General features: G+C 46.6%; 1 protein-coding gene across 1 annotated transcript in view; it reads left to right on the plus strand.

Annotated features, from left to right (window-relative positions):
* Positions 1–2,099: 2,099 nt before the first annotated feature.
* ELOVL4 (ELOVL fatty acid elongase 4) overlaps positions 2,100–17,479 on the plus strand; it is a 32,964-nt gene continuing 17,584 nt past the window's right edge. Inside the window, exon 1 of the mRNA XM_027454956.3 lies at positions 2,100–2,402. Within this exon, the coding sequence (XP_027310757.1) occupies positions 2,303–2,402 (100 nt within the window). The 5' untranslated portion in view covers positions 2,100–2,302. The remainder of the gene's footprint in view (positions 2,403–17,479) is intronic.

A 17,479-nucleotide genomic window follows, 5' to 3' on the forward strand; every position in this document is an offset into this window, starting at 1 on the left:
TCAAGAACAAGAGAAGTTGCTCTTAGACTGCTCATCTCCTCCCTGTTGTCCATATTCTGCAGCTCTGCTGCTCTTTTCAAGGCGTTTTAAGGCTTAATTGCTCTGCAGAGTTATGTATGTACAATCCCATTACCAATATGAAGGAATTTATTGCAGTCAAAGAAAAGGTATTTAAACCGAAATAGATGAAATGATAAAATGGATCATATACCTGTTTCATATACAATAATTATTATTGGTGTTAGTTGGGCAAAAAAGTCATAGGAATAAGGATATAATAATTCTAATAAAGAAGTATATCTATGCTGTAGTATAAATAATACCTATTATGAATACGTATTAATATTGCTTATCTTCATTGGCTTATCTATATGCTGTCTTATCCCTTTTTGTTCCTTGCTAGGCTGTGGATCTTTACTCCGTGTGTTAGTGGTGCTCTGCTTAGTCCACATCTTGCATGACATCAGGAGTGGTAAAGGACCGTGACCTTTTGTCATGTTCAGTCATTCAGTAGCCTGTCTGGATTCAAACATTTGGCTAAGACAAATGGCTATACATCAATCTGAAGCTTGTTCTTCTGGTTTTCCTTTCAATTTAAGAGATAACATTGACAAAAATCGAAATCCTTGCTTTAGTTGATGCCAAATATGCACGTGAAGTTTCTACCTGCGCAGTGCTACGCTGCAGTGGTTTCACCTGAAGGAGGCACAGGAACCACAGCTAACACCGTGCTGTCTGCCTGCAGCTGGGGAAGCAGGCTGGTGTTCACTGAGCCCTACTTGGTGACAGATCCACTGCAGGGCTCCCACCAGACCTTCTGCAATGATCAGTGTCATCAGAACAGAATGCAACCCAAGTCAGTACGATTGATGCAGAGTTTTGATTGACTCTTCCCACATGAGAGAACAAGCAGCCATCCATGCATTAGCATATGGCAACCTTGCTTCGGCTCCAACCATCATGCAGCATTGGGGTAAACTGGACCACCCTCTCCATCCAGACCTCCAGAGGATGAGCTGGCTCCTCCTTCTTTTCCCAGAGTCAGTGATCCCTGCTCCCAAACTGCTGGTTTTCCAAGGTACAGCAGCTCTGCTCGCCGGGGAGCAATGGTCACTGTGCCTCTCTCGTCCATAGGGCTGGGATCAGCGCTGCCAAGGCAGTCCAGGAGCCAAGTGGCAGGTGACTCACCCAGCAGGAGGAGTGCTAGCTGTGCTCATGAGGACCAAGTGACAAATAAATAACCCATGGCACCAGTGTGCTGGGGCAGGGAGAGGTGGGTACATCTCATCTGCTGTGTGGCAGAAGGAAGGCTTGTGACACGGGCAGACAGGCTCCCCTCCTGCCCCTCAGTGAGGAAACCAGCCCCAAATGTGCATTTCAGCCATCCACGCTGTGTGGATCATTGGGGAGAGAGTGGCAAGCCAGGAGGAGGAGAAAAGAAGCAAAGGGTGTCAGGAGCAGCTGGCGCACCCACATCAGGCAGAGGGCTTGTCTGGGTTGATCCCGACGAAGCAGGACTTCACCCACAGCACGTGCGGCCTCACCTACTGCTGCCTGTGCCATGGAGGCTCCTTCTGCAGCCTTCAGCGGCAGCCTGGGTGGGGGAACCCCTCTGCGCCATGAAATCACCATTAAAAACTCTTGTTGAGGAGATGGAGGAGGGCGTGCAGGTGCGAGATGCGTGTTATTAGTGGATGGAGAAGAGTGGGTTGATGCTGGTCAGGGAAAGACAAAGACCGCCAGCAGCGGGACAGGGAGGCGGAGAGGTCTGCTCGTATCAGTGCTGGGAGGGGAGGCAGCGGGAGGTGAGGTTTTTTGGGGAAGATGACCAAAACGCCGCCGCCTCAGCAGGGACGACCTGAGGCGAGGCGAACAGGTGAACACCTGAGGCGAAGCGAGCGCCTCACCGCGCGACGCGGGAAGGCCCCGGGAGAGAAAAAACAACAAGAGACTGAAGGATTTATTCCCAATTCTGTTAAAAATTTTATTTAGATGATAAAATAAAAGGCAAGAGCAGGCTTCCCCTCGGCCTGCACCTGCTCCCCTCAGCCGCCGGGGCCGGCCCCGCGCCTGCGCCCGCCGCCACCTCCCCCCCCCCCGCCGGCCGCCTCCTCGCCCTCCTCCCTGCCCGCGGGGCGCGGGAGCCGCTGACGGGAGCGAGGCGGAGTCTGGAGGGAAGATACCGAGAGATAGAGATTTAAATCACATCCCCGGCTCTACAAGGGCAGCGGCCGCCGCAGCCCCGGCGCAGAGCCACGGACGCACGCAACCGAGAGAGGTGCTGCCGGCTCCGCTGCTCGCCATGGGTGCCGCTGCCGCCGAGCCCCCCCGCGCCGCCGGCCTCGTGTCCAGCGTGCTGAACGACACCCTCGAGTTCTACCGCTGGACCTGGAGCATCCGAGGTAACGCCACCGAGCACCGGGCAGCGGCTGCCCGAGCCTCGCCGCCATCACCGCGCCCGGCGCCCCCCGCCCGCGGGGGCAGCGGCACCGCGCTCAAAATGGCTCCGTTGCCAAGGCGACGGCGGCAGGGCGGGCGGGCCGGGGAGGGGGCACCGCTCCTCGCTGTGTGGGGGGCACCGGGGGGACCCCCACACAGGGGGTGCCGCCTTTCCCCGCTTCACAGCCGTGTCCCCGGAGCCTCCCCCGGCTCCCCTCGGTCGCCACAGCCGGTGGGCAGCCGGCTGGTTGGGGCGAGCCGGGCCCCGAGCCCGCTGGCAGCGGCGTGTGGCAAATGGTGGAGGCCGGGCGAGCTGCGCGGGGAGGTGGCTGCGGGCGGCGGTGCGGGTGGGGCGGCCTTAAATAATGCTAAATAATGTTAAATGTGCAATATTGAGTACGCGGGGGCTCGCTCTGATGTCCCCCGGGCTCGCTGCGCGCTGACACCCGGCACGGAGGATGCTGAAGGAGGAGAAAATGGTCCCGGGATGTGGAGCTGCTGGCGCTGGGGCAGCAAGCCAGGCGCTTTCCATCGCTTTCCAGCCGGCTGTGCCACGATCCGGGCTGTTTCCTTCCAACCTGGGCATGCACGGAGCACGCTGGAGTGAGCACGGCCACCGAGGTGTCTTGTGGCAGCCCGATACCCAAAAACCTGGGGCCTGGATGCAGGCGGGGAGCTCGCTGCTGCACCAGCAGCCCTGGCTTTCCCGCCCCCCTCCGTTCTGCCATCTGCCAGATAAGGAATTAATCTTATCTTATAGATGGAGGGGCTCACTTTATTTTTATTTTTTTATCATGGAAAGCCTTCCCAGCTATCCTCTGGGTTTTGCCGTATTTTAAAGATTGCTAAGCCTATGTGCATCGCTCTCCTTCGCTGTGTGCAGCCTGCCGGGCTGTAAGATGAAACGAAAATGCTTGCAGCAGCACTACGGGTAATCTGCCAGCGCCTGCTCGCCCGGCCTCGTGCTGCAGGCACCTGCTCCGAGCTTCCCGGGTAATGCAGGAGGGATGCTGCTCAGCCAGGCAGCAGCAGTTTCGGATGGGTATAGAAATAGGTGTGGGTACCAAGCTGACATCCTTACAGATTACTTGCTTTGTCTGAAAAAGGATTTAAAGTTCTGATCTATTTTCTGAACTTCAAATGTGTCATTTAAGTTCAGCTGCAGACTACATTTGTTGTCAGCAAAAGTGCTCCCCCGAAAAAAAAAAAAACAAAAACCAAAAAACACAACACCCCAAAAAAGCTACACCCCCAAAAAAAGAAAAAACAACACTAACAAAAAAAAATCCAAGAAGGAGGGATTCCTTTATGTAAGCAATGTAAAGATAAGTAACTCACATTAATACTATCCATCCAGTGAAATTTTGTTTCCTCTTGCACTGCTTTGGAGAGCCTTAAGCAGTGTTAGGATGCCACTGTGATGGTATCTAGAATATGCCCAAGTCCTCGCTAATCCCATGCTAAATGATTGCTCCAAGTTCAGTGGTGTTGCTGTTAATGTGGGGTTCCGCTATGGAGTGCATCAATCACCTTTTGCGTAAGGTGCTGAGAATTTCAGGTTCCGAATTTCAGTGACTCCCTGCAAGGACGGTTTTGGACAGAGGCTAAGTCACATCCTACTTGTGTCACCATTCTTGTTTGTACACAGCCTTGTGTAGAAACCAGGTCCTCCTGCAGTTCTTAGGGTCAAGGATGGGTATATGAAAGGCAGTATCCACACAATGTAGCTACAATGTAGCTCCGGATAAGAAAGTGCCATTATGAGGCAATGCTGCACTACTGTGTAATAAAATCATATTTTAATGCCCAAAGTTCCTCTTCAATACCTGCTCAGTTTGCAGCTTTCCTGCACGTGTCTTCCTTCAGAACAAGACGTTGTCTCTATTTGTCATCTTTGAGCGAATGTATGTTAAAATCACGAATTCGGCACTGTTGTGTGAATCCATGCAATTCACCTTTGTGTCAAGAACAGCAGTGATGTTGCTCAACAGACAACACAAATTATGGCATGCAAGACCATTGCCCAACTTTCAATATCATTAAATAAAAAACTATACCACGCAGCAGAGTTGCTCAACCAATGATGCCATGCAATACCATTACACAATAAATCATACTGAAACACTACTACACAGCAAAATTACACAATAAAATGTGAAGAAATTTTATTCCCACTACTACTCCTACACAAAAACTTCCCATTCATATAAAACCAAAGTTATTTATTCCCCAGTTTTTGCTTCCATTTTCTGTTGGATGCCCAGGTCTGTCCTCAGCCCCGTTGTCGACGTGCAGCTGGATTGTCCTGCCAGCAGGTTTTTTTGTCTGTTATCCCATGCTCCTGTGATGGGACGGCATGCGACTGTGCCAGAGTGTCCCGCGCAGTCTTGTGCCTCTTTATTTTTATGCAGTAAGGATTTGGTCTTTCCTCCTTTGCTTTATGACAGTTAAAAAGCAACCAACCCTTTCTGAGGTCAGAAAGAACCCCAAAAGGCTCAATATATGATAAGCCTAACTGGATTTTTTTTGAATGATGTCACAACTTTTAATACTAAGCCTGCTGTCCAAAGAAGATGCTGTTTGTTTGTTTTACTGTGGTCAGTTTTTTCAGCCTTGCATTTGGAAATGCTAGCAATATTCTTTTTTCCCCATATATATCATTAATATATATGTTCAGCCTTAGCAATGCTTAATATGTGTTTTTCTCTGTTAATTTGTTTGAAATACTTTTTTTTCCCCCCTCTCCTCTCCTCTCCTTCCTTGACTGCCTTTTTAGACCCCTGTCATGAAAGCCTGAAATCTACCGTCACTGTGTATTTGCCTGAGAAGGCTGAGGATGGGTTGGGAAGCCATAAACTTCACAGAGAGGTCAAAAGGGCAAAAACGTGGCTTTGACAGTTATCAAGAGGCAAAAAAAGGTGGTTGGGGGAACAATTGTTATCAGGAAATATGATCTAGGAAATTCTGTGCCATTATGGGCAAGGGCATGGGACCAGTAAGGTGTGATGGATGGGGCAGGGCATCTTTCTTTTGGCTCAGCTCGCTGGTTGGGGTTAGACCTGGGCAGGAAGGATTAAGGGTATGATTAGATGAGTGAGCAAATGACTTAGAGGGAGGTTCCAGGCAGAGTCCAGGAGAACCATTAAGGTGAATAACTCAGGACAAAGCCCAGAACGTGGACATCTGCAAAACGTGGGTGAAGAGACCCCTGACATTTAGGGAGGAGACTGCCTGAAAGAGAGATGTGTGAAACCCTTTATCCAAAAGATAGAGGAACTACTGTGGATGTATCGAGCTGAAGAAACAGGATTTATGGACTCTGGGTGAGAATGGTTGTTTTTGGAGCTCAAAGTTAAAAGCAGGCAGGGCTGTCCCTGGCCACGTGGGACTGCTTTGGAACAGCACTTTTCACTGTGGAGGAACCGACTATGGCCAAAGGATCCTGGATTGTTATACCTGGGGAAAGGTGGCTGTTGTGTTTGGCAGACAGTGGGATGATGTGAGCTGCCTTGTCGCAGTGGGAGATCTGTGCCAAAGCTGGAAGCCAGAAGTATCCCAATGAAAAATCTTCAGAAGCCGAAGATGGAGAGAGAGAAATTGATTGCAGAAGTAAATGTTAAAGGCTGGAACATGTGAGTGTACTGCCAACCACACCAAGGACCAGGAGCATCCCAATTTGCTTAGTGTATTTCAATAAGCATCCTGCCTCTCAGAGGAGGGGCTTCCTTGGTGTAGAGGAGCCAGCTATTGGTATCAGAGATAATGTGCTGGGTGTTTGGGGGATGTTCTACCAACACTTCATCATCAGAAGATATCAGATTGCAGGACTCAAAAGACAGCTAATGGAAATGTATTTCCAAAAATTCCTGGAGTGGAGGTCTCGGTGTGGAGATCTTGGATCACCAAGCTTCAAGAGCTGAGTCCGAGGACGTAGCCAGAAGCAAAGCTGAGGTGCAGGTGACAGACATCCCTTTCCCAAAGGGGGAAGGAGGAGTTGTAGGTAGCCTGCAACTCTCAGCTCCAGCAAAGGGATGAAACGAGAAAAAAAGCCTTCAGCACCTTCAGAAAGAGCGCTACAAACTTCTCTTTGAACATTCATTAGCAAATTCGTGAAGCAAAATGAAAGGCATGGACGACATGGAAAGAGGAAGGGATGATCCTGTTGTGAAAACTGGGTAGGAGAAGAAGATCCCTTCTCATGTGTAGATACCATGTCTCGAAATCTCTGAAGGAAATAAGATGTTATGGACACTATTAAAGCAGTTTCCTTGAAAAAGGTTGAGGAAACTGCCTTTTACATGATTTAACCACGCTGACTGCGTGACCGTAGCACCCACCGCAGCTGATCCAAACGGCTGGATATATAAAATTGCAGCATACCATAAATTACTGTTGTGGAGATCTTGGCAGATCCCGTTTCCCAGCTGAAGCTACGTGCCAGTAGTGAGGGGATGTAGCAGGGCAATGGGTAAAGCTGTGGCAGTCCAGAAGAGGTTGTATTAAACTGCCCTGTGTGACCACAAGAAGCTGGCAAAGGAAACTTAAGGACAACCAGCAGAGGAAGAGGTGGGAAATGTGGTATGTGGTGCCTTTTAAGGGCTTGTAGACCAGGAGCCGTGAGACGTGGGTGAGGCAGGACTCTGCTTTTTGCCAGTCCAGGCAGGTTCCTGGAGTTACTGGGCTCACATGGGAAGGATTAAGGGAGCACTTGGATGAAAGGTGGATGACTGAAAAGGCTGCAAGCAGGCATTGAGAAAACCTTGGGAAGAACTTGCTAGGGTGCAAGAATAAGGGGGGAAAGGTGGTGGTGTGTGCTGAAGAGCTTCAGAGCTGGGATAAATGGGGTTAAACGTGAGTGGCCTGAAGGTGGGCTGTATTTTAAACCAAAGCTGAAGCTACCACAGCACTCCAAAAGGGACTCGCTTCTGTTTTGTGCCTGAGTTTAGGAAGGTGTGGGTGTGGGTAGGTGGTTTCTGGATCTGAGGTGTGACACGGCTACAGCTCTGCTCAGCTTCGTCAAGCCTGGAGTGCTTCTGAGCGTAAGGCCTTCGAGGTCTTGTGGCATTTTAAGGATGTAAATGCGGGCAGGTGCGATGTTCAGGCCTGCTGAGGGCTTGTGGCAGCCCTGGGGGGGGGTTGAGGACTGCAGCCAAGGCAGAGGTAAGGCAATAAGTGTCTGCAGGGCAGGCCCAGGGGCAGACTGAGCACACCGTGTGCTTCGTATTAGCTCCGTGTGGTGTGCTTGGCTTCAAGATAAACACGAGGTGGTTTACCTCTCTGTTACGGGAGGTGGGGGGGATTAAGCCGCCCCAATTCAGCTTGGGGTTGTTGCAAGATAACGGCGTGCCCGGGGCACTAACTGCTCCTGGTTTTGTCAGAGTAACTCACTGGTGTGCCTGCCGCTCAGCTCCTGTCTCCAGGTACTTGGCTGGATCCTTCGCTCCTGCCCTGGAGACCTCTGTGCTCTGTGGTGCTGTCTGCTCGTGCCGTGAGACTCCCACTGGCCCCTCTCATCCATCCACCTCCCACACACGCTCCTCCGTGGCAGCATCCCCTCATGTTCAGATGATTTGGTTTATTTCCATCTCATTTTCCTTTTCCTCTCACCTTTCTGCAGTCTCTCAGAAGTCTTTTACTATCTCTTGTACATATTTTGCTTCAGATGTTGCGATTGACCATGATACTTTCTTATCTTTTGTCTTTTCCGTGGCTGTAAATCATTTGCCTCTGCTAGTTATAGCAAAAGCTTTCTAGATGCTCCTAGGATATTGCTGGAAGAGGGTGCCTGTAGACCATTCCTTTCACCTGTCAGGTGGGCCAGTGAGTCTTATTCCTTTACACACAATCTGATGTCCTTCCATTCCTGTATTATTGTTGTAATACCTTCTTTTTAAAGGGTTTAAAGGGCTTCCCCCCTGTAGAGGGGAAGAAAAAAAAAGGAAGCACAGGTGCTAAGTTAAATACCTGGGCTGCAAATAGGAGGCTGTGTAACCATATTTCCTGAGTTTGCATTCTGCATTTAGTAGCTTACTGGAACAGATGTGTTCAATAGAAATACTTACACACAGGGTGCCCCAAAGTCCTCGGAGACCAAGTCCAGATTTTCTTTTACTTTGTCTACTCACAGTTTGTCATCTGAATTTTTGATCAAGAGTGAGAAACTATTTCAGCAACCATTAGGGAGCTCAGGTCTGGGGGCTGTGTGCTGCCATGAGAGGTAACACGACTGTAGAAGCAGAGGCTTCGTTGCAGTGGCTGTTTGGATACGGCGCTATCTAGCAGCCAGATTGATGTTGTTCCTGGTATTCCTGGGGACAGGTTCAGGTGTTCGTGATTGTTCTGGCCATCTTTGGGTACGGGAGCTCTTCTTTGTTCCATTTGTGTTCTGAAAAACAACATCTGAAGACTTTTTTCCCAGATTTGCCATTCTTGCTGATACCAAAGGCATGCTGAAGAAACAAATTCTGGTTTGCAGCGTTATTTTTCTTTGGAGGCTGATGTCCTTGTCTTAGCCTAACAGAAGACCTACCGTACCTTGCTACTGTAAGCTTTGCTTCTGCCCCTCAGCGTGGAAGATAAGAGCTAATACATCTCAGTAACTCCTCTTGTAGGTTTATTCAAAACAAGCTTTTGACCTTGTTCATCCTTCTGTAAAACAAAGCTGGGGAGCAGCATCCTCGTGCTGTTGCAAACAGGAAAAAAAAAAAAAAGGCAAAGCAGGCAGTTTCTCAGAGGCATTTATGTGCAGCTCCTCGCAAATATTCTCTGGTTTTCTCCGGTCAGTGCACCTCGGTGTCTCTAAATATTCATCTGCAGTCCCAAATCATCCTGTATTTCGAGGGCCACAAGGTGGGTTGTTTGTGCTCGCTGTGTAGTTAAGCACTGCTGTCCTTCTGCTGCGTTAGCACCTCGGCAAGGTATTTCCGTGCTGCCTCCGTGCCCTGCGAGTGCTGAGTGTGTAACATCTCTCTGCAGTGGATAAGTGGAGATTTTAATAAACGGCTATTAATAATCCTTTACATTTCACGAGGATGCTAGCTTCTGGCTGAGGGAATTTGATAAAAATCTGTCTATGGACAAAAAATATTCTGTGGTCATCCCCTTTATATGGTATTTCCATAGGAGTACAGGGATGTGGGCTTGGTCACAGGGCTCTGGACCTAGTTCCTAAAATTGCAGCCTGTGTTTTTTGTTTGGCTTCTTTTTTCTTTTCGCATCTGTTTGCTCTGTAACTTGTAACATTTAAGAAAAGGCACACAGGTATCACTCCACTGGGCACCCGTCTGGCTTTCGTGGTGTTTGAAAAAGTCGGATTTGACAAACAAAAGGCTACACCATGCCTTGAGGGCTTATAATCTTGCACGTCTTGTGTAAGCTTCAGCAAGGTTTGTGTTTCTGTTATTCCTTGAGGCAGAGTGTTTGTGCTGTCCCCACAAATAATCGTAATCAGCAGAGGAGGTAAGGCAAAAGTAGTTTGAGTAAGGCAGCCTCTTAGAGTTGAAAATCCTGGGAGTTGATAGTAAATTGATATTTCTGAGCTTGATTTCATTATTATCCTTGTCTTGAGACAAGTGAATCCTGTAATTGCTGTGTACAGGCTTGAAAGATAAATATAATATTAGTGGCTGAATTACGGGAGTCCCAAGAAGACTGAAATGCTTGTTACAATGCACCTGACCTTTTAACAACAAATTGGGATTAGGCATCCCTGTTACTTTAATGGGAGTTTATGAAATACACGCATATTACACAGGTGTTTAGTAGCTGCAGGAGACGTTCTTCATAGCTGTGTGGTGGTTTGGTTTTATGCTAGGTCCACGTGTTGCTGTGTATAGCTTTACATAAGGCTAAATAGTTAATTACAAAGCCACAAAAGTAAAGGCAAAGCCCCAGGTGGTTGTAGGCAGTACCTGTCAGTCCTGGCTGTAGCCCTTCTGGTTTGGGGCAGGCACCTCTCGTTTCTGGATGGGACAGGATTGGTACAGCTTCATCTGCAAACTTTTTAATTGTTTTGTTTTTGTCTGGGGGGGTTGTCTTTGTTTTGTTTTGGAGTAAGTGCTTTCATTATTTGTTGTGCATGAGAATTTCATTTTATTGTTGTTATTCATTCTTGCATCTTAACAAGCTATGAAACAGCAAACTAAAACACTAAAACGGCTTTGCCATGAAATTTTGATGCATCTCAGCCTGAACAAATGAGCTGGTTAAAGCTGGAGCATAGACAAAATACTCAACTCAGATACTCCTGTTCATTCTCCAAGATCAAAGCGAATGCAACCATTTCGTACTGTTCTGTGCCAAAAAGCCACTTAAATGGGGTCCTGCTGCCTTGTTGGAGCCGTGGTCCGTACAGCATGGTGCATGTGTGATCTGTGGCTTTGCAAGCAGCCATAGTACTGAATTCTCCTGAGAGGGAAAGCGGCAGGCACGTGGCTGGTGCAGGACGTGGTGTCCCCTGTCAAACAGGTGCGAGGTGAATTTAAATGTTTGGAGGCGATCCGGAGATGAAAATGATGAAAGGATTGCAAGATACACCTCAAAGTGAACAAAACCAGTGAGTGACAGCTGCTTAAAAGCACCCAAATGAGGGGGAGAGGGGGGAAATGATAACAGCTGAGTCATCAGCCTACCAGAGAAAAGTGTGATTAATTGGCTGCTTAACGTTTAATTCCAATGCCTTCGGACTCGGGGAGCAAATTTATGCAGTGGGTGTAATTAACATTTTACAGCATTAGTGTGCTGCTGGATTCACTGCTTCTGGAAATACTTACCGGGTGGTGAAGAGAAACTCTTCTGAGGGAGATAACTTGGCTAAAACACAAGTGAGTTAAGGGAGGGCTGTTGGCCTCTGTCCTGTGGGTTGTACTAGGTTGCTGTGTCAAGTACAGGTGTCTTTGATGCTGCCAGCCTCCTTAGGAATACCTGTAGTGCCCCAAAACTGCAGGCATTGCCAAGTGTGATGGGTGAGATAAAGGGATAAATGGGTGAGAAATAAGCACAGACTGGACGCTCCTCATGTCCCAGTCCTTCTGCTTGCCTGCGCTGTCCCTCCTCAGAGCCCATACAGACTTCTTGCTGATTCAGACAGGCTGCAGGAGTCCTGCTTGGGCACTGGCTTCAGTCCTTTATCGTGGCATTTCCCATAAAGAAGGCTGAGGAGTAGAGTGCAATACGTGCAGTGAATAATCAGTATTAAAACAGGCAAGTTAATTCAACTGCTGGAGAACTTTTTAAAGAATAATTCATTTCAAGCCACACAGATGCTCTATTAAAGCTGTAATAAATTAAGAGGAGACTTAGTTCTGTTGGTATTAGATTTGGGTACTTCTCTTAGAGCATGCAGCCCTAGCTCTGTGCCATTTTAAAGCTTACATCTGCAGCTTCGGCTGCTCCCTGTATCATATCATAGAATCAGTAAGGTTGGAAAAGACCTGCAAGGTCATATCTGTATGCTCTGAGGGTTTGGTTTGTGGCAGACTGAGGCGTGTGGGTTTGGTTTTGTTGTTTTTTGTTCTCCTCCTCCTCCTCTTGGAATCTCTGCAGCCAGTAGCGGTGAACGTACTGCTAAGTGATTCAGACACCTTGCTCCATTTAATTTAAAAGCTTAGGGCCTAACCACATAGATGCTTATTTGAGTTTCAGCTGACCTAGTCTGCAGTGGCTGGAGAGCTGCAGTGAAGTTCTATTCGCTTGTAATTTTTTGCATTTGTGCTGCACATCCTGGCTCAGTCCCACAAATAGAGAAATAAGCTGTATGGAATATTAACAGCTAACCAGAAAGAAAAAAATGGAGCAGAACACTAAAATACTGTGAAGAAATAGAAAAGCTTTGTAAATGTTTTGTTACAAGATGCACAGAGTTGTTTCTCACGTGTTTTCTTACATGATGCATGTCTTCGTTTTGTGATGCCTCTCAATTGTAGTGCTCCTGGAGCTAACAAGAGAAGCGAAATAGCTTGATTAATAAAATGGTGTAGTTTGTAGGACAATAATTACATGGTTTGCCTTCCTTACACTGCAGAATTTAAATCCTGCTTTTTTAAGGGAATCTCTCCTAAAGTGGCAACTGGGCTTCGGGCGGGCTGCTTGTTTAAAATAAAGAGCTCTGCGGAGAACTCTCACTGCTGAGAACCACTTTTAAGCAGTCACCGTCACTTCTGCAGTGTCCTGACAAATGTAATTGGACAGATGGGTGTGCTGGATTGGCACTCTAAGTGTCTTTGCGCTGAGAATAGTATCAATAGCTATTAATAACTTTGAAAGGCTCTCCAGATAAATTAGTGAGTAGCGACCTTATAGCTAACGAGTATGTGTGTTGTTCAGCTGAAAACTTGCATGGATTTTTTAAAATTATTTTCGTAAATCAAATGTGAATGCATGGAATTTCAAATTCATGTATTTCAGTTAATTTCTTTTAAAGCTGGTATTAAATGCAGAGGTAGTCGTCATTGCACCAGTTCAGGATTTCTCCTGATAAATGTCTGATGCATATTTTTGCTCATTCTTTAAAATTCACTTCTTGATAAAAAAAAATAAAAAAAAAAAAAAAGATTGTAGGCTCGGTAATAAACCGAGAATATAACCATCTAAACTCCTGCCTATTGGCAAGGAAATGCTGAATCACCTATACCAGAAGCATTTGCATATAAAAACACAGTGAGCTTCAAAGAAGTTTCTAATGATTTTCATTCTAGATCACTATCAGTGCAGTCTTACGTATTGAAGATCATCATCTTTTTGCCTTCCATATTTTAACAGAGCTTCATTGTGTCCTCTTTGGACGTTACCAAGGATATTTATTCCTTTTTACTGGTTCTACTCTTCCCTTTGCACCGGAGGAAGAAATTGGAGCACTTCCTGGATATATTTCCCATTAATTGCCCCACATAATTAAAAAATTAAATCCTGCAAGATTAGGTGCCTTGGGGCAATTCCAAATTGATATGTTCTGCTTCTTGTCTGGCTTTGCAATGTGAGACTCAAAAATGTAGATACACAAAACGACAGGCAGATCTTGTGTGTGCAAAGATTTCATGTTCTTGCCTTACATAACGTGTTCCTGCTGGGACTCTGCCACTGAAAGACACCTTAATTTACTTTGAATTCGCCTTACAATTGGGTGCTGCTTTACATGTGTGGTCCAAAACATGTGCCACCTTCCAAAACAGCACTGTACTGCAGGCTGTGCCATGACAACAATCATTTGGTGAGCGAATTAGAATCTGGGTCTTAGGCTTTGAAAGACAAACGCATTAATCCCCTGCAAGATTCAGGCACTCTCTGTCAATTCTAATCAGGTGAAGGCACTGGGCGTTTTGCTTCAAAGCATTGGAGGGATTCTTTTAATTCAGGGAGATGGCCTTTTTATTTCATGCTTATTTTCATTTTCAGGTAATGATGCACTGATGGTATATAAAATAATGCAGGGTTTAATACACTTACACGTCCCCTACAGCTATCGCAGTTCTCTTGTTGTCTGCAGAACCATTTGTGGCCATCAGCACAAGTGAATAATAGTACACAAAATTCCACTGTTTTTGTGAAAACAAGTTTGCTGTTTGTTTTTTTGTTTTGTTTTGTTTTAGTTATTTTTTTGAGTTGCTTGGAGGGCTTGTCACTTAATTGGTTGCCTTAATTTGTCTTGGTTTGAAAGAGTTGCTCGCTTACCTGAAAAGCAAATTGGAACAAGGGTGTATGTGTAACCGTGTGTTTTCTGTGTGGAACTGCAGGCTTACCCCGTAACTGGCAGTAAGTCATTTTTGTAATACCCTCTGTGCAACAGGAATGATGTACCGAACTGATCTAAAACTTAGCAAGTTACTTTGTATTGTCCAGGCAGGATCTCATAATAAACGATTTGTGTGTGTGTGTGCATTTTTTTTCCCAAATCTCGCAGCCTCTAGGATAAATACTTCCACGTTTTCTGATTTCACAGTATTAGCAAAAGGTAATCAGATGCATGGTCTCCTAAATACCCTTAAAAAAAATATGATGCTTCTGTTTTGATTGATCAGGTTACACTCCAGAACTGAATTCAGAGGGAATGCTCAAGCCTACGGTAGTCATACGGGTGTTTCATGTTCAAAATGTTATAATTATCCCTGCTAGTTATTACAGTCACCAAAATGCCAGTCAGGTGGATTCCCTGGGCCGGGAGGTGTGCAGTCCGTATCAGTGAGCTGTGCTTTCCATGCAGGTACATTGAGGAGGCTAGTGCCTGAGCTGTAGTGGGTCACGGGCCAGAAACCCTGCACAGAGGGAAGGGAACAGCCTGAAACTACCACACAGGTACAGAAGTGTAGCGTCAGCTGTTCTGATGGTGAGAGAGAGAACTAAATATTTCTTTTGGCATTCTCCAGGAAAACAGGTGAAATAACTGCTGACAGTTCTGATGAAGCACCAGGAGAAGCCCATTTGCAAGAGAGCTTTCATTTAAAATAAATAAATAAATAAATAAAATAAAATAAAAATTGTTCCCTTCTCTGTCCTTTCACCTATAAGTGAAATCTTTGTCTCCTGACACACAAAGACATCTGAAATAGGTCACGCTTTCCTGTTTTCAGCAGTGGATGTTAATATTAATCTCTTGGGTAGAATTTTAATCTCCTTCCAGTTTCACGTCTCTCGTATTGTTGATTTAGCAGTCAGGACCCCACAAAGCACTATACTAGAAAATAGAAGCCGGGTTCATGACTGTGTCCCTACCTTTTCATATTGCTTACGCAGTGCAAAGAGGCCAGGAAGGCAACCAGTCCTCTTGCTTTCCTTGCCCTTAACACCTTGTGCACTGCAGTGTCTGAAACGAGATGCAGGTCTGATTAAAGCATGTCATGTGTTGGCTTTTGCCAGAGCTGCCTCTTAATTAAGAAGTGACGCCTTTGTTCTTGCTCGGCAGAGATGAATCTCTGTCCACTGTTTTACACCGAGTGGAAGACAAGGATCTCTTTCTTTGCTTTTGTCTTTTAAGTGGTGCTACCTGTTATTTTTAAGTTCAGATTTGTTGAGCGATTGGCCAAGCAAGTGGAAACAGAAGCATAAGGGAGAGGACTGTGCGCTAATTGCAGTGCAGCAGTGCGATTTCCATTTCGGTGCGTAGTAGTCCGTGAGCTCTGGAAAATGGGGCAGCTCTTCTGTGGCTCAGTACTCTGTGCTGTGCTGTACAGCAGTTGTCCTCATGTTTTATGCACAGTGTGTTATACTGTAATGGAAGTATCTGTCTCGGGGACCTGCTGAAGAGTAAAAGGTGACTTTTCTCATTTCCTTCAGTTCTGTTTCACTGCCTGCGTTTCCACAGCCAGGTTTCCACACGTGAGGACACAGCCTCTCTCTTGTTTTTTTTGCTTCTGCTGTTAAGTCATAATGGAAGCAGCTAGACTGTTTTTTATTTCTTTTCCACTTCTTCTTAGGCCTGATGGCATCTTGTTTGCAGGTTAAGTATTGTAAAATCAACAGGAAGCAAGATGAGTCAGTGTCAGGCAGGCTGTCTTTCTGTAGAACGCAGGATGTGAGATTTATTAGAAATATGGGAGGTCTCGTGAAATCTGCTTCTAAAATAAGGTTCTAAATTCACAGTCTTAACAGCAACCAGGGCAATGAGAAAGAGGTAGGGAAGGAGGAATGGCAGTGCTGTTCTGTGCTTACCTCATGGCAAACCTCATGGATCACCTCATGCCCCTGCCCCCCCCCCCCCGTGGGGTCCCTCCCACGGGATGCCGTCCTTCCCCAACTGAGCCTGCGGGGGCTGCCCACAGGCAGCAGCTCCTCAAGCACTGCTCCCACACGGCTCCGTCCCACAGGGTCCATCCCCCAGGAGCAAACTGCTCCAGCACGGGGCCCCCACGGGTGGGGGCAGCTCCCCCCAGACCCCCTGCTCCTGCGTGGGCTCCTCTCCACGGGCTGCAGCTCCGGCCCGGGGCCTGCTCCTGCGGGGGCTCTCCATGGGCCGCAGGCTCCTCCAGGCCACATCCACCTGCTCCCCCGGGGGCTCCTCCACCCATGGGGGGGCTGCAGCGTGGAGATCTGCTCCATGTGGGACCCATGGGCTGCAGGGGGACAGCCTGCTCCACCAGGGGCCTCTCCCTGCACAGGCTGCAGGGAAACTGCTGCTGCCTGCCTGCAGCACCTCCTGCCCTCCTGCTGCACTCACCTGGGGGGCTGCAGGCTTGCTAGTTATGGAATAGCTACTTTAATCTCAAGTTATAGCAATAGGTAAAGCCTTCATACTATGGGCAAAATGATACACTGAGTAAGGAAATGTCTCTATAATCTTCCATCCTTCCAGTGTAGCAGAACCATCTAATACTATGTGTCACTGGTTCCTCAGGCAAGGAGTGCTTTCTTGTTATAGATCCAGGACTTAATACAGCAAATTCTGGGCTCTAGAGTATGTGTAACTGTAGATCCAATGAGTGACTTGAGAAGACTGTCTTTAAAAAAAAAAAAAAAAAAAAAAAAAGATGCTGGGACCATCCCTCTGAACTGTTTTATCTCATATTTTTTCATTAACGTCGCTACTGTTTTGTCTGAAACACATCAGACTGACATACATCAAATAGCATAGGTGTTTGGCATCATACAGCTGGTATAAAACTATTGGAGGCTTTTTAATGCCTAGTTTTAAATTAACAAAAGCCTTTAATTTTATAAGTATTTTGCCAAATCTGTTTCTTCCATTTGTAGTGGTGTTGAATATTTGGTTATGTTGCTGCTGCAGTCTCTGACTGTTGCAAGCAAAATGGTTTTTGGGGGTATGACTGGGTTGGGCTGAGTGTGGGCTCACTTGATTCAGTTTTTTTATTGTATTGGATTGTAGAATTGGACAGTAGAGCTTGCTTGACATAGTGAATCTCTCTGTGAGGTAATGTGATTTTTTTTTTCTTTTTAATTATTTTTCCTTAACTTCTTAGAAAGAATGAGCATGTTGTGTTTTTATGGAGCTGATATGAATAGCTGATGCAGCTATTCTGGGAGAAAATAATATTTAACAAATGGAGTGCCTAAAATGATGATGAAATTTATTTTGTTCAGACTTCTGACTCCT

Source organism: Anas platyrhynchos, chromosome 3 (assembly GCF_047663525.1).
Source record: "Anas platyrhynchos isolate ZD024472 breed Pekin duck chromosome 3, IASCAAS_PekinDuck_T2T, whole genome shotgun sequence".
Lineage (NCBI taxonomy): Eukaryota > Metazoa > Chordata > Aves > Anseriformes > Anatidae > Anas > Anas platyrhynchos.